At 37.5% G+C, this 24,084-nt stretch overlaps 1 protein-coding gene across 2 annotated transcripts in view; it reads right to left on the minus strand.

The window, feature by feature from the left end:
• Positions 1-24,084, minus strand: part of IGF2BP3 (insulin like growth factor 2 mRNA binding protein 3) — a 128,060-nt gene that overhangs the window by 4,128 nt on the left and 99,848 nt on the right. Inside the window, exons 7-11 of one of the 2 annotated variants that reach the window (XM_063100181.1) lie at positions 22,262-22,396; positions 20,702-20,824; positions 18,477-18,612; positions 16,700-16,825; positions 3,101-3,217 (exon numbers count right to left, since the gene is read on the minus strand). In XM_063100181.1, coding sequence (XP_062956251.1) covers positions 3,101-3,217; positions 16,700-16,825; positions 18,477-18,612; positions 20,702-20,824; positions 22,262-22,396 — 637 coding nt within the window. The remainder of the gene's footprint in view (positions 1-3,100; positions 3,218-16,699; positions 16,826-18,476; positions 18,613-20,701; positions 20,825-22,261; positions 22,397-24,084) is intronic. The other variant, XM_063100183.1, reaches the window with a different exon arrangement.

Genomic DNA, 24,084 nt, shown 5'->3' on the forward strand with positions numbered 1-24,084 from the left:
CTGACTGAAATACAGAATTAAAAGCCTTCTAGAAGAAAATTATGGAGAGGCAGCGATTAACATGGGTTGATCAATTAAGGCTCCTTCTATATGCTGTGTACTTACACTGTACCTGGCTCTAATGTAACATCCCACACGCAATCTCTCAGCCAATCTTTACCACATCTTGATAAAGTATTACTTCCACTTTACAAATGGCGAAATGGAAGGCTGTAGAAGTTGGGTTCCCCGGCCCATGACCACACAGCTAGTAGAGCTAGAGGGAGAGCTGCATCTGTCTCCATTGCTCATGTTCAATTAAAGCCCCCTAGGCTTCCTATGAATGCAACAAACACTCCAGGAGACTCTGTACCCTAAGTTTTGAGGTTAGTGCCCAACATGACCTTTTCTACTTTCACAGAAAAGGCACTGCTTTTTAATACTATCTAGGTTGCTGAACTTCTTTTACAGAATTTAGAAAGGAAACAATTTCTTAAGCTGTTTGTATACATTTTTTGCTAAGTTCACAAACCTAAGACTTGTAAATTTCCCCAAAGTATGTTCATTAGAGTAACATATAAATCAACTAAATTAACTGAGCAGAAGAAAAGTAAACTCGGACTTTTCTGTTTTCACAGACTATATGAAATCACACAAAAAGCCTGGGCTAGGGAAACGGTGCAAAAATTGAAAGGAGAGGAAACCAGCATTTCCTCTCAGTCACAGTAAGAAAGGATTTGGGGACCCAACTGGTAGGAGTTTAAAAAAAAAAATTGTTAGACACTTGCTATGCAAGAAGCAAAATTCTTATCTGAAAAATATGATTACTGTATAATAAAAATACAATAAAAATCACCCCAAATCCCACCACTCAAGAAATAATCACTCCATTAACTTGCTACAGTCTTCTAACCTTTTCCTACACGTATATTTACATCAAAAAATGTCCATTTTTAATGGAGTCATGCTTTCTCCCTCCTTCAAAATAAGGTTAACATTTCTGTCACCTACAGCCAAATTAACACTATTCTTACTTTATTCAGGGCAGTAACTTGCAGTCAATAAAATAAGCCAATAATTACTTGCATTTAGTCCAAGCTCTTAGGATTTTTCACAGGAACCCCCCAAAAAGAAGGTATTATTTTTCAGCTTTCCAGCTGGTTTTCTGCTGGGGCTAAGGGCACATGTACACTGAGGTGAGGAGTATAAATCGCTACAATCTCTCAAAAGCCTAAAAAAAGCACATGCCCTTTGACCCTCCAAGTCTACTTCTGTAAACTTATATTAAAGAAATAAGGTTGTATACAACAATTTTGCTGAAAGAATTTATTACTGCACTGTGCAGGATAAGTTACGAAAATCTAAATGTCAAATAAGTTAACAAAAATGATTATTGTTTGGTGATACCAAATATGTGCATAATAAAATAAAGTATGTATATGGAAGTTTACATAAGTAAACCTATACAAAGTATTAAGAGTGGTAGTGAATCTTTCGGAATATGCATGATTCAGACTTTTTTGAAACAAAAACATCTTCAATCTCATTAGAAAACTTCCATAAAAGTGAGGAAGAATACGAACTGAGCCTCTAACACCCAATTCTTGTTCATGAAAAGTTCATTGCAGTTTTTCCAAAGCTGGTGTACTCAGTTCCTTTTGTGTGAGTGTGTGCCAAGGATTTTTTAGCTCATTAATCAGAAAACTCAGCAGTATAGTAAAGCCAGTTCACCACTTGATCTTTTATCATGTCTTTTCCTTTACTCATTTATTTTGGCTGGATTTACTGTTCACTTATCTTACCTTTTGTTGCAAGGGAGTGTATGAGGGCCATTTCTCTATGTGTTTTGATTTTTAATTATTTAATTTATACACACAATGAAATACACTCTTTTGGTGTCCAGTCCTATGAGATGACAAATGCAGTCATATAACAACCACTGCAACCAAAATACAGAGCAGTTCCACCAACCCTCTCCAAATTCCTCCCCCACCTCCAGCTCCTAACTACTGATTCGTCCTCTCTCCCAATAGTTCTGCCTTTTCCAGAATTGTCATGTGAACGGAATCATCAGTATGTGGCATTCTGAGTCTGACTTCTTTCTTTTAGCATAATACATGAGATTTCTTCTGAATTTTTGTATCAATAGTTGTCTTTTTATTGCTGAGTAATATTCGTTGTATAGATGGACCACACTTTATCCATTCACCAGGTGAAGAACATTTGGTTTCTTATTTTGGGACAGTAATCATTAAAGATCCTATAAACATTTGTGTGTATGTTTTTTATGTTAGCCTAAGTTTTTATTTCTTTTGGATAAATACCTGGGAGTGGGAATTATGGGTTATATGGTAAGTATGCTATGCTATTTTAAAGAAATCTTTTTGAAAAGGGTTTACAAAACATAACCAAAATAAAACTCCTGATTGACTGTTGTTTACCTAAAGAAAGCTATCAATGTATTAAGCCTCCGTCAACTTTTGTATTTCTTAAAACGATCTATGTTTAATATTAAATTGTCTCTCAGCACACCAAAATACAGGATCTTCAGGACACACAATTATCTATATAGCAGACACCATTAGCTGTCCTCCAATATTTGTTACCCTACCTTCTATAGTAATAAAATGTTTAGCTGAGCACACATAGACTATATTTCCCCTGCTGCACCTTCAGCTTTGTGTGGCCAAGTTCTGAACAATGTAGTATAGGTAGAAATAAACCATAGCAGCTCACAGGAAACTTCCCTTAAGAGCAAGCCTCTTTGTTGTGTCCTCTTCTCCTACTGACTGGACAGCAGACCTGTTAGACACTGAATGGTATCATCTGGGACCATGAGGGACCAAGCGCCCACCTGGGGAAGATGAGCTAGAAGGAACTTAGGTTCAAGGAGTTGGGGGAGCAGAGCCACCATTCAGCTCAGAACTGCTGACCTCCAGACTGCTTTTTCTGGAGAGAGAAGTAACCTCACCGAAGCCACTGTTTGGGGTTTTGGGTCATGCCCTTATATAAGCCGAATACAGTCTGCCACATTAAATTCAAATTATTAAGTGGCAATAGGACTCGTGTTTCTGTACCTCACTGTAAAGAACCAGGAGAACCACAATTGGCAGAACAGTACCTTAATTGAAGCTCCTGCAAAGCGAGACAGCTGTTTGATGTGCTGGCCCTGCTTGCCGATAATGGCACCGACTGATAGGGCTGGGATGAACAGATGAACAGTCTCCGTTTCTGATTGCTGTTAGGAAAGACAGCCAGGACATGCATGCTTATTTGCTACAAATCAGGCTTTGTTATCGTCAGCTTTGGCATGGGCGCATTCTCATATACAGCAGGAATACTGGGAAAATTTTAGGAAAAACTACCACAATAAGTTGACAAGAGTTTACCTAACAGGTCAAGAAGATCTCATATATTCATCCTGAAAGCATTTGTATTTAAAATTTCACTTTTCTCTACACAATTTTCTAAAACTTTAAGATGTCCTAAGTTATAGATTATATGATAGTATAGATGTTATAAAATTTAAACTTACTACAATAGAGGGACAAGACTGTGCTCAAAATTAAGATCACCCTATATCCAAGGGAGATTCCTGACAAGCAAACAAAATCCTGGGCTACACATCAAACGTAGCACTGAAGGACACCAGCTCCATACCTTATCCGTGTAGGCTTCACATACATCACATAAACACATACATCATGACCTATTCTCTAAAAGAAAAACTCCTGAATCTCATTACATATGACTAAATCGTGTGAAACCTCACCACTACCATTCAGTAGTTATCACGGCCAAGCACAGGACAGGATCAGAAGAGAACTAATTCACTTCAGCGGTAATAAAATGCTGTAAGATACTTTCCCATATCATTCCCTATTCCTTCCACCTCTGCCTTCCCCTGTCCATTTTACATGTGAACACACTGGAACACATTTGAAGGTTAACTCCTGAAAGGTTATGTGTAAATGGACGTTATCTGCATACCTCATTCCTTTGCTTCTTACCACCTCAAGCCAGCTGTGCCCTTTCATATAGTCATTCTTGCAGGGCTAAAGGACACATTCAACAAAAGAATAGTTCAGTGACTGGGTTCCTAAAAAGGCCAATTCAAGGTTCAGTAATGTTACTGGTGAACTAAGTTCTAAGATGCAGAAGCAATGCACCTGTTCATTCAATTTACACTTTGTTTACCTTCTAATAGTAGCAATAAAACGCTTCGAAGGATAAATTAATTCCAAATATTTTAAGATAAGCCACAACTGCATAAACCAAGTATAATATGCACTTGTTAAAAAACAAAAACAAACCATTACTTATACCTAATAAGCTAACATTTCTAGAAATGTAAGAAGATACTTTGTAAGAAGAAATTTGCATGTGATCCACTTGGTAAGAAACGCTTCACAGGATTCTCTCTTGAAGCTTCCTGTATTCCTATTATACATGACACTATGAATTCAGTTCCCCAGTACTCAATTTATCAGTACTGGAATGTATACACACAGCACCCTGAAACAGCTGATTTCTAATTTTTAACCTAAATGCTTTTCAAAGTCTCAGGAATTAGGGAAATGTTTAGAATTTGATCATCTTAAGCAGTTTTTGAAAATCTTAATCAAAGCAAACAGCAACACCAGACTGATACTTTCAACGGATGTGGGAACAAATTTTGTGCCATTTACTGTTGGTCCACCAAATGATACCACCATTTTCTTCCCCCTCAAGTGAAATGAAACGGTAGAAGTAGAGCAGGAACAGCAAAGCCTGTAACCGGTTGTGATCAATTAAGTTGTAAATACCACTGCACTCAGACTGCCTGGTATCACCACACAAAAATTACTAGTGGCATTAATGGTTCCATCTTCTTCCTGTAAGCCCAGAATAGAGACAGGGAACAGGACACTAGGCACCACCAATCTGTGGAGAGAGACTGATAACCAGCCGCAGAACCCCACACATGGATGAACAAGCCATCCGCTTACTTATCCCTCAGCCCAGGCTCACCGAAGACCATTCCACAGGTCAGTTTACTCACACTGTTTGTTAAGACTTTTAATCTGAGAATCTTTTCTTCCTTTTCTCTAGACCCCCGACATTTCAGGTGAAAAATCTATCCCACTCAAAATGTTGGGCAACACATCCTTGCTGCTACTTAATATTGTTTACATTTTTCAAGAAAATTCTTAACTATCATCTTAAATCTTTAAAGATTCGATTGTTTATCTAATGTTTTTGATCTTAGGAATTTAAGTCTTTAGTTTCTTTCCTCTGAAGATTTTTAAAAAATAAATTAGTAAAGAAAAACACTCTAGAAATAACAAAAGGGCTCGCTCTTTGAATATAATAAATAACTTTTGCCTATTTACCAATGAGATGGAAATGAGAAATGGGAAATTATACAAATGATACTAGACAAAATAAAAATTAAAGTATAACAGTGTGCTAATAAATCGGAAAACGTCAAAAATTTGTCTAGGAATGACCAAAGTCAATCAGGAAAACTTGTAAGTTATTTGGTCATTGTTAAGTTTTTCTAATGGACCAAATAATGCCAAACACTCAGGAAGAGTGACAAAAACCCCATGAAAAGACACACATGGGAAACTAGAAAAGGACAGGCAGACATCTACAGACAACGTACTCTAATTTTATTTTAGCAATACACCTTGGATATCTTCCCGTGTCATTCATGTGTCCTTACTTCATTCTACTGACAGTGTTCCCTCACACACACCAACTGATTTATCCTATCCCCACAGTGTGTGTGTCTAGTTCCCAATGCTCAACTAATTCACATAACACTTCAATCAGATCTTTGTACATAAATGTTTGTACCCTGTTCAAATACCTCTATTGCAAATAGTCTGAGAAGTAAAACTGAGTTAAAGGGCCTGAACACTTAAAATAAATAAGCGTTATCAAATTATCATATAAAAGGGCTCCTGCTCAATCCACACAGAATTCCAGTTATTCCATCCTAGTGGAATTCCAGTTAAGACATTTGTGACACATTTGAATGCTACCTGTGTGTGTGTGTGTGTGTGTGTGTGTGTGTGTGTGTGTGTGTGTGTGTGTTCAACCAAGAATAGTGGGAAGTGGGTAAAAAGCATGCTGAGATGAAAATTTAGGTGAAGAAGAAAATAACTGTTATGAGGGGAGGGGGAATAGGACACCTGTGTGGCAATCAGTTTGTGTTTACTCTGGGTGAGGTGCTGTGCATGGCCTCATTTATACCTCATAATAGACCCAACTGATAGAAACTAACAATATTCTCATTTAGAGATGAGAAAGCTGAGCTACAGAGGTAAAGTCATTTGCTCCAAATCACACACTGACTGGTGGTGGAGCCAGGATTCAAATCTGGGTCTATTTCCTAGACAGACAGACACACACAGACACAGACACACACACACTATACCCTTCTTTCAATGGGTTTAGATGTGCTCTTAAATAAACCCAGAGCTGCTAAAAATATACATAGAATTGTCATTCGAGGAGGGGCAGCCTTCAGTGGTCCTATCACTCTTCCCTTGATTGGCCTTGGTATGACTTCCGATGAGTCAAAAAAAAATTTCCTACATATAGTTGGCAAAAGCTTAACCTTTTGATAATCAACCTACTAAAAAGGCACCCAGAGATAGTCTATTAAAATCTTTATTTTGGAGATTAAGGAACCGAAAGCAAAAGGGTTGTTGTCTCCTCTGCACACACCTATGTTATGCATGTTTAAGACGTTTTACAACTTACAATGTAAGTTTCAATTCCTTTATTTTCACCTGACATTTTGCTGTTTGAAGGTGCTTTTATAAAGACATTAGGAAAGTTCAGTTTCCAATTTTTCACTAATTCATATAATGATATTATCAGATCTTTCTACATAAATCTTTATGCCCTTGTACAAATAATTCCAATAATTTATGCAATAGAAATGCTGGGTCAAAGAGCACGAATATTTTAAATTGATAGATATTTCTAAATTATGCTAATAAATTTATTTTATGGTCAATAAATTTATTAAAGAAAGAAATCATTTTAGTACCAACCATGCCTTTCATTTAAACTGTTCTATGTCTCTTCCTTATCTTCAACCCCCACCATGTACCTCATATTCATATAAGAGTTAACCCAAAATTCGACTCCTGGAAATATTCCTGACTTACCCAGCTCTAATCACCTATCACCTCTAATCATGGAATTTTGTTTCTTTAGCTTAAACAAATGTATTATTATTATTATTTTTAAAGATGACTGGTAAAGGGATCTTAACCCTTGGCTTAGTGTTGTCAGCACCACACTCTCCCAAGTGAGCGATGGGCCGGCACTCAAATGTACTAAATTTGTACCATATTGTTATAGCTTGGTAAAGTTCTCTGGTATTTCCATGTTTTCCAGGACAATGTAACACATTACAGGTATTAAGTAGTTGTAAGCTGAATGAAGTCCTCCTTTTAGCTCTAAAAGCATTTTTAGAACAAACACACCAGAAGAGGATTTGCCTTCCCACTAAATTCTGACTGTGGAAATTTGTGATAGGGGCCAAATCACTTCTGATGCTCTTCATTAGCAAAGAACACCAAATAAAATTATTTCATTCTTCACTATTTCAAAGTCAGAAGAACAGTGCCTCTCTGTGGAAGGCACTGTACCTTACAGACTTAATGACTATATACCATTTATACCTTTAAGGCCTATATTATTTTAAATAACTAGATAGACCAAACAGTGCTGCCATAAACTATGCTCATTGCTAGCATTATTTTGTCACTCTGGTCCCTATACCAAGACTTAAGTTAGTCTTGACCAAATTTCCTTAAAAAGGGTGGGATCTAAATGTTTTATCTAAGAACATCCATATTATGTTCTTCTGAACAAAGTACTTTTTATGGTTTGGTGGTGGTAAAGACCCTTTTAACAGTTAGAATCAATGTAACGTAACTTTCATTACCATAGTATTTCATCATGATTGTAATTTATTTACTGGGCCTTATTCCAGAAAGAATTTTATGCTGCTTACAAAATACACATAATCTAGAAAGATAAAATAAAGGAGCTGTAGAAATAAGAGCATAGGGACCTGTAATAGTAAAGATACAGCCAAAAATGCTCACACAAATTTGGCTCTAAGCTTCCCACCAGATAATTTTTTTTTAAAAAAGTCAGCTGCCTGATTTGCCATGTCTATGAGGAAAAGCGTATTCATTTGCTTAGTAAAACATGAATTTTTGCTTGCATTGATCCCAGAGACAAACTTATAAATATCCTCAGAAGACAATAATGTTAAGATCCTTAGAGTGAAAGTCCCAGAGCCTCAAAAGCACAGCCTTAGCACATGTCCTAGCCTAGAAAATATCCTAGACTGCTGCTATGAGAAAGCTCCGAGGCTTAAGCCATGTTAAAGCCTCAAAAGCAAACTAATCTTTCTGACAGTGGTGAAAGGCTATCAAACGTTTTTGCTTTGTTGATGTTGGGGGGGGGGCAGGGGGAGGTAGGATGAAAAGTAACAAATCCAATATGAACATTAAGACTGAACTTAAGAAAATGTGTGAAGCTTTGGAAGGAACAGTAGTCAGTAGAGAAGGGCAGAAAGGACCAAAATATAATACAAAGAAAGGGCAAGTACATGAAGTAAGAATCAATACACAGATTTAAAAATATCCTACACTAGAATGAAAACAGAAGCAACAGAACTTGTCAAACAGAAAAAGCAGAGTTAGAAGGAAACTAGGTGTCTTCCCACACTTGGTGCCATAGACTGACGAGCAGTGACAAGTGCCCTTGGTAATAGCACCTTCAAGAAAAGTCGACAAATCAGATGACTGGAGCTTGATAGAAGACATTTCTGAACGTTACCTGATTCCATTTGCTCCAATTTCATATCCACCAAGCATCTCCCTGACCATAAATTACCTTAAGGAAATTTTCTCTAGGAACATAGGGCAGCTCACATAAACATGTGTCTACCTGACAGCCATCATACCAGCTTTCTGGTACAATTCATTCTTACATGCGATTCTGCATAATAAGCCATGTTTGCAGGATTTGAACACCCCAGATAAACAGATGACTTAATTTTTACTTGCAAAACTAAGTAGCCAGAACAATGGTTCTCATAAGCCTCTTCCACCTGTGAATTTGTCTGAGATCTAGCTTGAAAACACCCCATTCAGCATTACCCTTTCTTGTTACACATATTCCTTACATTTAAGTTAATGTTCAATTGCACTGTCCTGACCCTTCTACCTAAATCTTTTTCTTGATACGTTCTTCAGAGGTGAAGGATCTTCACAGGACATGAGCTGCTTCCCAACGGATTTCTGCCAGATGCCTATCGGCAAAACTTCCTTTGCACCGCTTGGCACACTCTATGGCTTGAAATAACAAAAGAGCAAAGCTGCTCAACTGAAAGTTTGCATAACTGGCAAAGTCTGCCAGTGAGTAATTCCTAATCATCACTGTGAAGATATACAAGTACAAGCAAATAGTAAGGTTAAGTGTGTTTACTTTGTGGGGAACAAAATCAAAGACATCCCGAAGGCAGGGGGACATGCACACCAGCCAAAAGATCAGCCTCCAGGAACCCGGAAAGATGCCAGCCATTCCCTCTGGCTTGTAAAATAGATACTCCTGGTTTTTTGGTTGTTTTTTTTTTTTTTTTTTTTTTTAATTTTTGTTTCTCAATGGATTTTGGTCTGGAACCAAAATCATTTACTCAACTCCATGACCTAAATGAATACTGAAATCTTCAACAACAAAAAAAAGAAAGACAAAGAAGTTTCTCCCCATAACTGAGTAACTTAAGACCTCTTAGAGGTAATAAATGTATGCAGGGAATTATTTATCTGGAAATTGTTTACCAAATTCCAAACAAAAGAGGTGCAGCCACAATGACAAATCTTAAGGAGAAAGACTAAGAGACTCCATGAAACAGTCATCTGACCTAAAAATCCCTTTCAACTCAAAACATTTAGTTTCTTAAAAAGTACCTTAACTAGCTAAGACCTAAAAAACTGCATATTTTTCATGCCTCTGTCATAAGCAGAAAGTTAGTAATTTTTAGGCTATACTATCATTCCAGAGACTTCTGGGAATACTCCAAAGAGGCTCTCAAATTATGAAGACAACGGCCCTGGGGCTTACTCCTGCCAACCCACCTGCAAGCTGCCAAGATCATCCAGCTAAGGTGGATGTGCTGTGCCAATTCCCTATTCCCTACTGTCGAGCATTTCCTGTCACTTATAAACTAGAAGTTTGCCAATGAATTACTGCATGAGCCAGCTGCTAGGCAGGAACTAGAGACTTTTTGTCTATTGGAAGAACCAACTCTTTGGCTCCACTGCAGAAAAAAAAAAATCAACCTGGCAGGTTCCAGGAAGAAGAGAATATTGTGGGAGGGGGGACCACTAGGCAAAATTCTGGAATGGAAGAGAGGCAAGAGAATTATCCAAAGATAAGATGTATCATTCTACTTTCATGCTACAAGGCAGGAAGGAGAAAACATGAGTAGAGAAATGAAACAATTCTAGAAGAAAGAGGAAGCAGTACATAAAAATACAGAGTTTCTTTGAAATATTTAGCCATCAAAACCTATTTCCTGGCAGGCAATATATATTTAAAATAAAAGCAGAGATTTGCTGTTAACCTACAGGACACCAAGGATAAACAGATGATCTTCAGTAATCGGACTTCTGTGACAGCTTCTAAGGAAGAGCAAACTCCTCATCAACGAGCATAGATACCAGACTGCACTGGAAGAATAGCCTGAAAGTACCCAGAAAAAATGTCGACTTTAATTCTCTAGCCCAGTTTTTAAAAAATACCACAGACTCTCACAGACCTACAAACCTACAGTATGTTCTTTAGCAAACAGGAAAGCAAAACCAAAGGAATTTAAGAAGCAAAGATAAGCAAAGAAACTGATAAAGCTTTGGTAATATCAATTTCCTTTAAAAACAATAGTTTATTTGTATTTCAAAAAGTGGTGACCATGAGCTACACTTAATAAATATTAGTGGTTGGGGTTTAGAACAAGAATAATAAAGTCTAAAAATAGACAGTGAAGGCAAAACTTTTCCAGCTAAGTACTTGCTCCTCCCCCAAAGTTATACACTAAAACAAGATCTGTTGGAGAATTATTCCCTTAAACATTAAGCCAGAAAATTACCTGACCACTATTTAAAAGTAAGATTTACTCTAGCTGGTATCCAGAGACACAGAACAATTCTGAGTAATGGTGTTTTCCCTTTACTTAGATGAAAATAACCTGTAGGAGTAGAATCTAGAACATGGAATTTTCTCCTCCAGAATTTTAGATTTTCCTCTTTTTGAGAGAACATGAAAGCTTGTTTCCTCCCTTCTAAGCTCTGGGAGGTTCCATTAATAGGTAATAGTGCTAAATCCATGGGGGCAGAGTCAATTAGCTGTCCCCAACATCTATTCTCCTTTAGTAATAGACCCTGTGTTGAATGGGCACAGTCACTGTAGAGACTCTTCATTGCAAAGACTCTGTAGAGACTCTTTCCTAGTTTCACTTGCAGCTAGACATGGCCAGGTGTTACATTCTGGCCAACACGATACCAGTGGAACTGTGAAAAGCTGTCCTCAGGCAACATCCTTAAATGAAGATGCTGCCAATTTTTTATCCTTATCCTCTTTGCTGGCTGGAGCTTGAGCAGTCATCCTGGGCTAGGGTATGGCATGCTAAGCAGATAGGAGCATCAGTCCTAGACAATATAGCAGAACCACTACCAGCCTTGGAATTTTTACCCTTGAACTCTTCTCATGATTAAAGAAAACTCACTTAAACCAATTGTTTTTCTTGCAACACACAGACAAACCTAACCCAGATATAGATAGCATACCAAAATAGATTTAGAAGAGTGAAAACAGACATATAGCAGCATCCCACAGAAGTTTTTGGCCCGATATTTGCCTGAGTTGGAAAGAGGTTGTCCAGAGATAAAGCGGTTGAGTTTCCCACTATTCTTTAAGAAAAGCTTAGAACAAGGTACAAAGAGGGACACACACAAGTGGTGTGTTTATGCTTATCTCAAATTTTTCTCCCATGCACTGGTGTTGATAAAAAATATTCTTTCCAAAATTAAAGGTCCCCCCCTCCACAGACTAATAAACATTCCTTGTAGAACAATAGTTCTCGACAATGAATAGGTAGCAAAAAAACAAAACAAAACTGATGATATTTATAAAACCAAATTTCTGAGCTTCTACCTGCTCCCACTGAGATTTTGATTCATTTAAGTGGGAAACAGGTTCTTAACCAGTTAAGAAACACAGCAGCTATTGTTAGTCTTGGTTTCACATTGAGGTCATCTGGGGAGCTTTTGAAAATGATGCCTGTACCTCATCCCTACCCCGGGAGTTTCTAATTCAAAAGGTCTGGGATAATTCTACAGAAAAAATATTTTCCCCCTTAAGGCAGGGAGTAATTAGTTAATGCTGTACTATACAGAATGTTGTGAACTAATAAATGTGAAAGGAAAAATAATATAGTTAAGTCAAATCATTGTACGTTGGAACCGTCTGTACATGATTTGGGAAAATGCCAGCAATGGATATTAAACCCATAGGGTGAAAGACTTTTGGGGAGAAGATACACATTCTCAAAGTACTACTGATTACTTATCACAAACGGGAAAAGCATCCTTGCAATGGAGAAATCTGACAGATACTATCTTAATCATATGACAAACTTACCATGACCAATAATGAGACAGCTGACATCATTTGCTTCTTGATGTGATACATGACAGAGTATCCTCCCCCCCGCCCCCCCCCCCACAAAAAAACCCCCACAATCCTGCAGAGGCAATCACACAAATCCAATTTATGGGTGATTCTATAACCCACTGGCTTAAAATTTTCAAAATGTCAATGCCAAAAAGAAGAAAAAAGGGGAGAAGGGGTTTGGTGTACTGTTATAAATAGACTAAAGAGACATGACAACTAAATGCAATGCATGATCTTGACTAGATTCTTTATTTAAAATACACAGCTATATATGACATTATTGGGACAACTGCAGGAATTTAGATATGGACTGTATTAATAACATTGTGCCAAATTTCCTGAGTGACGATACTGTGGTTATATAGGTGAACATCCTTGAAAAGTTCAAAATAGTATAGTGTTCCTGTTAATAATTATCTATAATTATCACAAAATAAAAAATATATATATATATACCAAGCATCCAAGAAAGCATCATATGCCTACATATTATAGAAGGAAAAGGCAACTTTGAGCACTTTAACCCACAAAAGAAAAGATTTTTCATTTTGGAGGAAAAGAGAGATTACAAAAATGTATCCCCTTTCCACTTTTAAGTTCTGTGAATAATCCTGACATTTTGTTTGAGGTCTAGAACAGAGATGAAGTTAGTAGTAGGTTTAGATCTACAGAAAAATTACAAGAACACACTCATCTTTAGTAAACACATGCAATATATCCACAATTCCTCAACCATTCCAGCCAGAAGGTGACAGAACTGTCTCTGTCTCTTAGCATTTAATGTTATGAGTGGTACCTCCTCCAACAATTTAGGGAAATATCCGGGTGTCAACCTGGGGATTCCATTATATCACTGCCTAGAACACATGCAGAGTAAAATGCCTACTGGAATTCTGCAAAAGAAAATGAATATTAAGATTGGCATGTTTTCAGGGCCAGCCTGTGGCTCACTTGGGAGCGTGTGGTGCTGATAACACCAAGGCCACGGGTTCGTATCCCTATCTATATTGGGATGGCCGGTTAAACCCTGACATCAAGTCAAGGGTTAAGATCCCCATCATCTTTAAAAAAAAAAAAAGATTGGCATGTTTTCTCCCTTAAAGAATGAGAATTTCCAGGCCGGCCCCATGGCTCACTCGGGTGAGTGAGGCGCTGGTAGCATAGACGCTGCAGGTTCGGATCCTATGTAGGGATGGCCGGTGTGCTCACTGGCTGAGCGTGGTGCAGACAACACCAAGCTGGGAGTTACGATCCCCTCACCGGTCAAAAATAAAAAAAGAATGAGAATTTCCTTTGTGTGTCCTTGAAACCACCAGACCAGACTGTAAGGTGTTCTCAGTTCTTGCCCTGTTGTAGAGTTTCTACCTTTACTGTTTGCAGCTTCTGCATCTTCTATTCTCATTTGCTGCTTCTAATTGCTCCTACTTTAGTTTAAATGTTCCAGGAGAAGCAAAACCCACCTATTCCAGTGAGATTTTCCCTACCTTTGCTTTTGGTTAAATGTTGTTAGATTAAGTAAACATCACTAACCTCCTCCTATTCTGAAAATAAAACAAAATTGCTACTAGCCATTTATTAACGATTGTAAAAGTGCTTCAGAAATATGAGTTCTTAATATGATCTCACTTCTTTTAAAACATTCTTAATTTTTCTAACACAGAAACCCAATATATAGAACTATACCATTAAATCAGAAAACTGACTAAATTACATAGTATTCAGTCTTTTATTGTATATTTTAAAAAAAAATAGCTACTTAGCAATTCAGTTTAGGAATTTTTGATACTGAACCATCCACATAAAAAAAAAAAAAGAAAAACGTCAGGAATGTTCTCTTATGCTAGAACTGGAATGTGAGAGGCTTTACTACAGATTAGAGCATGTCACCAAAAGGAAGAGAAAAAAGAGTTAAAGCGACACCAATTAAACTGAGAATGTGAGGAACAGAGAGGTTAAGTGACTTCGACCTGCCCCAAGAGAAAGCTAGTTTAGGGCAGCTAGCAGAAACTTAGGCCACGTGCAAACTTCTCTAGCACAGTTATTTGACATAATCAGCTCACTATAGCTTTTAATAATGTCATTTTACACAGAAGTGTCAGGTACTTTTCAAAGTACCCTTGTAGCCTATACAAACTAGGTTTGTGTAAGTACACTTCTATGATATTTGCACAACAAAATCACCTAATAGTGCCTTTCTCAGAACATCTCCATAGTTAAGGGACACAGGACTGTACTTTCAAATTCCTATTTTAGCCTCACTTCCTCACCCCTTAAACTTTTCATATTATTCCATTCTATAGAAGGTAGAAATGTTTGACCTTAAAGTCTTTAGAGATAATTCATCCAGTTCAGCTTTTTCACTACACAGGTGAGAAAAATCCAGAAACTCAAGGCCAGACCTGGACTCTTGACTCCAGGGCTCTTTCCACCAGTCCCCTTTAGCAGCTAAGTACAAACACACCAGGCTAGGTCAGACTGCGTTTAGCTGTGTTGGAAAGCTTCAGATAATGCCTAACAAACCTATTCACATTTAGTATTTAATTGAAATTCTGACAATTACGCTTACATTTGTTGGTTTCCAGACCCAAACATACTAGAAATGGCAGGCGAGTTGCAGGGTCTGATGCAGATGGTGCTGACAGTAAAGGTAAAAACACTCTGCAAGAAGGCAAGAGCTCAGAACACCTGTCAGTCTCAAAGGTTCAAGGACAAGAAAAGGAAATTCTCATTCATAAAAAAATAAAAAGTGGATAATCTTAGTCATCTTTGCTCTCTGCAGAATTTCAGTGTCATTTTATTCTACATATTTATTTTAGGCAGGCATATATATAATGGAATCTCCAACTTGTTCCTCCTGGATATTTCCCTAAATTGATATAGGAGGTACCACTCAAAACATTACATTACATGATAAAAGAGTCAAATGAGAAGGAAGAGAAGTAAACAAATTCATGAAGAATGTTGTTAATTTTATTTCACATGATTGTCTACTTCCAATTACCATTGATAATGCAACTGAATTATGAACTACTTTCAAAGTAGTTTATTGTATCAGCTGTTTGCTGTGTTGCAATTATTTTTGTACTATCACTGTTCTATTTCTAACCTCAGGGAAAATGCTATTCTTAAAAATCAAAAAAATAAAATAAAATAAAAAAGAATAATATTTCTTACATAATCTGCCTCTTTGAAAAATAAATAAATGTTTGATGTTTACATGCACACACAATAGAATTGTGAGCAAAACTATCTTAGCTCACTGGTTAAAAGTTACAAACATTCAGGCCGAGCCCGTGGCGCACTCGGGAGAGTGCGGCGCTGGGAGCGCAGCGACGCTCCTGCCACAGGTTCGGATCCTATATAGGAATGGCTGGTGCACTCACTGGTTGAGCACCGGTCACGAAAAAGACAAAAAAAAAAAAAGAAAAAGAAAAAGTTACAAACATTCAAAATGAAAAACTTTTCAAAACACTTTATTTCCAGGTGACAAGGTGAAGAATGCCTTTTAAAAATCCTTTCCTTCAACATTTAAACATGACTAACCTTAGAACTCAGTGTAGGTTTTGCTGTCTAGTACCTTTAAGAATTTTTGCTAACACTTCATTCTATCAAAAGTATGATTTGTGACAATGTCAAAAAAACAAAACAAGACTAACCTCCTTCCCCCTGCTCCAAAGTCCCAAATTTTTCTTTTGATATTTAAAAACACATGTTGACAACCCTACCATCCAAAAACTTCAAAATAATTCCCATGTCTACCCTACAACATACAAAGGGCAAATAAGAAGGTTCTATTGACAAGAACCGTATAGCACTTGCTGGCTCTAAACTGATGATAGATCACACGGGACCAGGACTTACATTAAGATTTTTCTGTTAGCACTGAATGTCACACTACTAGAGGGCAACGAAGTGTGACTGTTACTGCATCCTGCTCAACTATAGAGAAAGCCAAGGCCAGTTATCTTACCTCAAACTGTGGGTAGGGAGGAGTCATAGCTGAAGGGGGCCCTGAGGTGGGAGGTGGCATTCCTGAAGTGGGTGGGAACAGACCCAAGGCATTCAGGTTTAATCCAGGAATTAAATGTGCTTGAAGCTGCAATAGTAAAAAGGTCCCTTAATTTAATAATTAACTGAATCAAGGGAAAATGACATTTGTAAGTGACATTATTCAGATTGTGACCTCACCTAATAAAACAATCTTATGAGTCAAATTTTAGAACAACGCAGATATGGCTACACTTGAGTATATAGTTTACATCTTTTGGTATTTTTTAAATCTGTGTGCTGGCTTGCCCCCTTCTTGATCTGCAGCTGCACTGAGGAGTCTTGAGCGTAGGGAACACAGCCTTCCTTTTCTCCTCACACCCACCACACAGTACTTAGATAAAACTGTACTCTGTAGGTTGTCAGGGGCTAGGGGGCAGAGAGGGGAAAAAAAAAAAAAAAAAAAAAACTGTACTCTGTAGGTACACTGTAAATACAGACTGAAAAGCTTGTCTTAGCTGAAGAGGTAAACAGGTAAGATGTGTTCACTGAAAAGTAAATCGGGTATAGAGAACCAGCTATTAAGAGATCTTTACTCCTTGGATAAAATCTGGCACTCACGGGTCCACAGGCCTAAAACAAAGATAAGCCCTTAAGAAATCAGGTCCCAGGTCCTATCCCCATGTAACTACTGCAACTAAATATCTTTAGAATGAATACAAAAGCCAGAAAGAGGATTTTGTTTTGGCTTAAATGTGAAGTAGAGAGTAGAAATGGGACTTGAGTGTACTTGGGAATCTTCTAAAAAGGCTTAAGGGGTTGGATTTAATCCCAATTGATTCTAAAACATCTGGACAAGCAATGATAACGTAAAGGTAGGCAGGTAGTCATGTGAGGTAAAATGATTAGCATTCTAGGCTCTTCTCACCAAGGTAATATTTTCACATTTCCCTTCTCTCAGATTTAGTATTTCATATGACAAGACCAATTGAAAAAATTTTTAAAATCATTTACTTCAAAATTTAAGATGGACTTTTGAAGTGTTTCACTTTTAGCAACATCCATCCATTAAGGAATGTCAGCAATTTGCTTTAATAGACTTAGATGCAGTACACAGCTTGTTTTGTCATTTGGAATTCTTTTTGGGGGGGAGGGTAGCTGGCTGGTTCAGGTATCTGAACCCTTTACTCACTTGAAATTCTTAAATCTCTAAAGTTTATATGAGTAACCAAGTTAAACCTGTATTCTTAATGATAACTTTTATATCTATTAATAGTATGCAAGGTTATGCAGTAACCCCATTTTACAGATGAGGAAACTGAGGCTCAGAGAAACTGAGTTAACTGTCCAAGAGAATAGAGCTACAGCTCATAAATGGTTGAGCCGGGATTCAAATCTAGTCCATATACCTCTAAAGTCCACATTCCTTCTATATTAAACTCCCTCAAATTAACACCATAGGGGAGGTATTAACTTTCTGTAGGTATATATTATCCTTACCTCACATGTAAGGAAGCTAAGGCTTGAGGACTAAATAATTTGCTAAAAATCACAGACAGCCAAGCCTAATGTTTGGCCTGTGTTTTCCCTACTATCCCAGAGTACCTGCTATGGTGCTAAAAAATAATAATAATAATAATAATAATAAATTAAAACTACTTCTAATGATGCCACCTCTCAAGAAATCAATATTAATGCAATTAAAAACATCTTTTAACTATTCATCAAAATAAAGACACGTCCTTCATATTAAAACTAACATTCATAGAAGCAATATCATTTTCATAAGACTCCCTGATTTTCTTCATTATCTCTTCCTCAGCTTTGGCACATGTTTCAACATTGCCTTTAACGGTAATGGTGCGTTCCGGATTATACAGTGTCAATTCCTGCAATCTGCCGATTGAAAAAGAGGGAAAAAGAAAAAGAATGAAAATTATAGGGGGAACACGTTGATGATAACTGAACCACAGATGGCAATTAAAACCAACTGTGGAGCCTGGCAATATGTAAAAGTGGACAGTTACACATGATGGGAGATGAGTAAGCCCCAGAAGACACAAATCCAAGAATTCCAAGGCTGCAAGACAAAAGAAAATACGCCCCCCCTTCTCAATAAGAATTACCAGGTATATGTAGTTGAATTAAATCCATATTTTAAACATAGCTTACTTCTTGACCACTTAAAGTTGAACCATTTTCACAATTTAACAGTGAATGGAAAAGAAATTACTAGAAGGATGTACAGTTTTAGTGGAAGCCAAGAACCAGAAGTATATGACTTTTAATAAGTATGTTCCTAGTCTGTACTGACCAATTCTAGGCATAATTGGAATTCTCATGCAATTGCGTTGAGTCACCAAGCAAGGAAAAAGTATGGAAATACTCCAAAAAGGCAAACCAGAATTTGAGTTTAAACTCAGTTTTTTTCCAATATTTTTAGAATTTAGATTAAAATAGGCTGGAGAAAATAAAATGGTCCACTGATGACCATTTAGACAACAAAAAAGTTAGCAGCAATATTCAGAAACTCCCTACTTGATCCGGGTCCTGCTGAAGCTTCAAAATCCACTAAAAATTATATCTGAGAATACCTAAGCCTAAGCTGGTCAATAGCTTTGAGAGGAAAAACAACGGGAGATATTTACCATGGAAAACTGTACTACGTATATTGAAAGTATATGAAAAATTGGTACAGTTCTCTTTAATATTCCTGGAGTTAAAATTCTTTTTTACTACTAGCAAAATATCATAAGCTACGCTTGAGCCAGATGAATGTGATATTATTCCTTAATTTTTTTCTCAAACTTGCTAAAAATGTAAACATCTATATAATGAAGATTGTTTGTCTTACTTAGACTACTTAAAGTATATAATTCTAAACTCCAGTCTTAACTCAGCCCTGTCGGGCATCCTGAATTACAATTTTTAGAATAGCTGCTTCTAGAAATGCTTTTAAGATTTTCTTTTAAAACCCTCCTCTTTCTGAAAGTAAAGTTTGAGACAAGATAGTATCACTTATGTACCACTTTTTCTTTCATTACAACCAAACAGTCATTTCCTACTTCCTTACCACCTCCTTAGAAAACTCCTTGCTACAAGAATGTTTTGCCTCAGTCTTTCCCTACCATTCTTTCTCAGTTCATCGATCCCTTTCTACCTTTTTGGGTACTCTGATAAAAACTAAGGATAGTTACCCTCAGAAAAAGAAAAACCTTTTCATGTAATTTCAAGGCATCCATGGAATCTCGGTGTAGGTAGCCCACCTCCAAGATGACAACCCCCTCCCAATTACCTGTTAACCCCTGCCCCCACACCCCCACTATATAGGGCTGAATTGTGTAACCAATTTTAGAAAAATGATAGTGTGGAACTTCTGAGTCTATGTCACAAAAGACACTGCAGCTTCTACCTTGCTCTTTCTTGGATCATTCACTTTGGGAGAAGGAGCTGCCACTTCTGGAGGACACTCAAGCAGCTCTGTGGAGAGGCCCATGTGGTGAGGAACCGAAGCCTTCTGCCAACACCAGCTTCAACTCGGCAGAAGCACTGAGACCCTGAGCCAAAACCACCCAGCTAAGGCTGCTCCTGAATTCAATACTCACAGAAACTAGCTAGCAATAAATGGTCACTACTGTCTTACGGGGTCAAATGAGATAAATCTGTTACACGCAATGGATAATAAACTGGTTATAGATTCCAACTTTGGGAATAAATGTCAAAAAATGTGGTCAGGTTTTCAGCTAGAAAATATGAACATAGAGCATTTAATTCTTCCTGCCTCTTTAGTGAGCACAAATAATGCTTTCAATGAAGGTTAGAAACAGATAGTAGACAGTAGACGGAGTCTGAGAAACAGTGTAAATGTGGCAGTACAGGCTAGCTCAAACAGCTATAAAATGGGAGAAGCTAAGCTTAGTATAAAACATACAGCTTAAAAACAGTATTTGAAAGTTTCCTAATTCAAAAGCAATGCAGCACTTACGGAGATATTGTTATTTTAGTGTCTGTGTCTTGTTCAATTTTTTTAAGGTTTCTTCCTTCTTTACCAATGAGACGACCTACAAAGTTATTATGGGCTAAAATCTTCAAGGGGATCTCTTCTGTGCTGTAAATAGAAAATTGGTCATGAAAACAGTGTTAAGTAAATCTACTCTTGGATAAAAAGACAATAATCACTCATTAAACATTTATTTCTTACCTATCATATGGGAAGCATTATGCTAGGTACAGTTTAAAACTTACTGACAATTAGCCTACATTCTAGCAATGCATGAATAGACCCGGCAAAAATACATTAGCAAGTATGAGGGTGGCTGGCTGGTTAGCACACCACCTTGTAACACCAAGGCCAAGGTTTCAGATTCCCATACAAGCTAGCTGTACCCCACCCCCCAAAGGAAGTACAAGAGCACTTCAAAAAGTTCGTGGAAAACAGAATTAAAAGACAATATGAATCTTTCCATGAACTTTCTGAAATACCCTCATATTTGAATAGAAGTTAATTTTTAAAATACCTTTTTCTTTTATTCACTTCAGGGAATATCTACCATCAATGATGGATACTCTTACTCAAATCCATATTTCTAAACAGAAGAACACAAGGTACAAATGCAAAATAGTGCAATCCTAGTATAAATTTTAAAATACATACCTGGAGATACAAGCAAAATTTGTAGAAGCAAAGAAAAAACTCAACAGTGGTCACACTTTGGGAACAGTAGAAGAACAGGAAGGGGGTCTTTCATTTTTTATTCCTGAATTTCTAAGTCATATACATATCACTGTTTAAAAATATCACTGAGGTTTTATTAGATGATGGGCTTTTATTTTTTTGCTATACTAAAAAATAATTAGTCTTATAATATAACACCTATATATGACACCTTATTGCTAAAACAGATTTAAAAGTCTCTACAAATTACACATTGGTGATGGATCCCCAGGCTAACTCCAGGACCTTACTTGTAAGTAAGTGCTATTCTATTTTGAGTGTAGTGCTATTTTATACACTCGGAGCGGAGCGACACAGAACCCAACTTCCACTAACAGTTCCTTTGGATTCCTAGAATTCCTAGAATTCCAGTGTTCAATACCCAAATAAACCTCCAGTTTACCTCAGCACAGAATGAGGTGTGGACCTCCCCAACTCCACACTCCCTGCTGCCCCAGTAGGACTGGGTGGAGGACGAGAACAGCGCTCTAATGGGCTCTGAATAAAATACAAGTGAGAGTTTGCAGCCCTGTCTGGGTAAGTCCCAGGATACCTCTTGGTCCTAGGTGGGCTTCGTGTCTCCCAACTGCGTTCTTTTACATCTGACTTCTCCCCATTATTACCACTTGCCCCATATACAACATGAATGAAAATAAAATACTTGAATATTTAAAAGACTTATGCTTCACAATCAAATCAATAGTGCCAACCACTTATCAGGATAGCATTTCCCTGTGTTTGTTGGCAATTCCCAAGAAATTATGTCACAAAAATCCGAAACAGAACAGCACAAGTAGCATCCTCTTTCACAGGTTAATCCTCTTTACTCACAATTTTATATCTTGAGCTTCCTTATGCATAATCTCCAGAATAGACTTACAAGCCGCAGACGTGCCTTCAGGGGTAGAGAGGATAGTAATTGACTTCTCAGCAGCCCCTGCATTCTCTTTACGATGGACATCGATTCTGATAGTGGGCACAAGCAGAAAGGGAAGTGAGAGTTGTAAGCATGTGTTCGCAACAGAGTCTAATTACCAACTGCAAAGTCACAGGACTTCTGAGCAAAGAGTAGATGACTCAGTTCCCTCAAGAGCATAAACTCTTGATAAGCTGTCAACATTGATACCTTAGAGACAAATTTTAATTCCAGGAACACTCCTCTCTCTTTCCCAGTCTAACTAAGCAGGACATCCTTTCATTCTGCCCAAGCTCTTTGTGCTTAAAGCTCCCTTTTAGATGCCACAGAAAAAAAAACATCTCACATCCACGAGCCTGGATTCAGACAAAAGGCTTTCTTCTGCTCTAAAACAAATAGCAACTAGAGTACATGCCAAGAGACCTGGAGTTGGAATCCCACAAGCCAGGCGGATTCCTTGTTCTGCACAGCATATCCACTATTCATCATGAGCAGATTTCACTTATCTGCTTTCCTTTTGCAAGGGTCTTCCTACATTTTGCCTCTTTGATAGAGGAAAGTCTGCAACAAACAGCGATAGGAATGGATCCCAAAGGGACAGCTATTCTATTTCAGAGAAAAGCAAATGGCAAATAAATTCAAATTGATGTTCAACCTCACTAGTAATTATATACATGCCAATTAAAACAAAACGTCATTTTCTTCCAGACCTGCAAATATTTTGAGTAAGGTAAAATTAAGAATTGGCAAGACGATGGGTAACGGGGCACACCTACACTTTTGGTAGGAGTACACTGCACACTGGCAGGACTTATCAAAAATAAAATGCTTATCACCTTTTGACCCAAAATTCTACTTCTTGTAACATTTCTTACGTATATAGTCTCACCTATGGGCCAACAGTGTTGTTTCTTACCCTCAGCACTACTGAAATTTTGGGCCATATTCATTTTTTGTTGTGGATGGGGTGTCCTGTTCATTGTAGGATGTTTAGCAATATCCCTGGTCTCTACCCACTAGATGCCAGTAGTATACCCCTCACCCAGCTGTGACAACCAAAAATGTCTCCAAAGTCCGCTGAGGGAACAAACACCCCGGGCTGAGAACCACTGGCATAGGGATACTCACCATAGCACTATTTGTAATAGAGAGAAAGAAAATTTTTCTTTAAAATGCCCATCAGGAAGAAATGGTTAAATAAAAGTATATCCATATCATACAGCTATTTTTAAAATGTGGTAAAATTATAGGTACCAGTATAGAAAGAGGTCCTTGATCTTAAGTGAAATACCATGATATGATTTCTTTTTTGAAGTTACTCATGTTAGTAGATGTGAGTAACAAGTCCTTTAAAGACACATCCCCAACTTATCAACGGTCCCCTCAGAAGGTGCAATAACTTTTTATTTTGCATCTTTGTACAATTGAATTAAGTAAAAAGTAAGTCTGCTGCTGTTTAGAAAGTACAAAAAAGAAAACCAACTACTCAAAAATATGTGTTTTAAGGAAAATCAAGTATGTGTTAAGTCCCTCTGGCCACTCAGTGCTAAAGAACTACATAACCCACAGCCATGAGAATGACCACTTCATCGTGCCAATAAAAATCAAGGTTTAGATTTCTTCTTCCTCAATGTTTGACTGAAAACTGACAATTTACCTCAGAAGTAAAACCTATAACTAAAAATAAGGGAAATGGGCCAGCCCCGTGGTGCACTCAGGAGAGTGCAGCGCTCGGGAG

The sequence above is a fragment of the Cynocephalus volans genome, chromosome 6 (assembly GCF_027409185.1).
Source record: "Cynocephalus volans isolate mCynVol1 chromosome 6, mCynVol1.pri, whole genome shotgun sequence".
NCBI classification, from domain to species: Eukaryota; Metazoa; Chordata; class Mammalia; order Dermoptera; family Cynocephalidae; genus Cynocephalus; species Cynocephalus volans.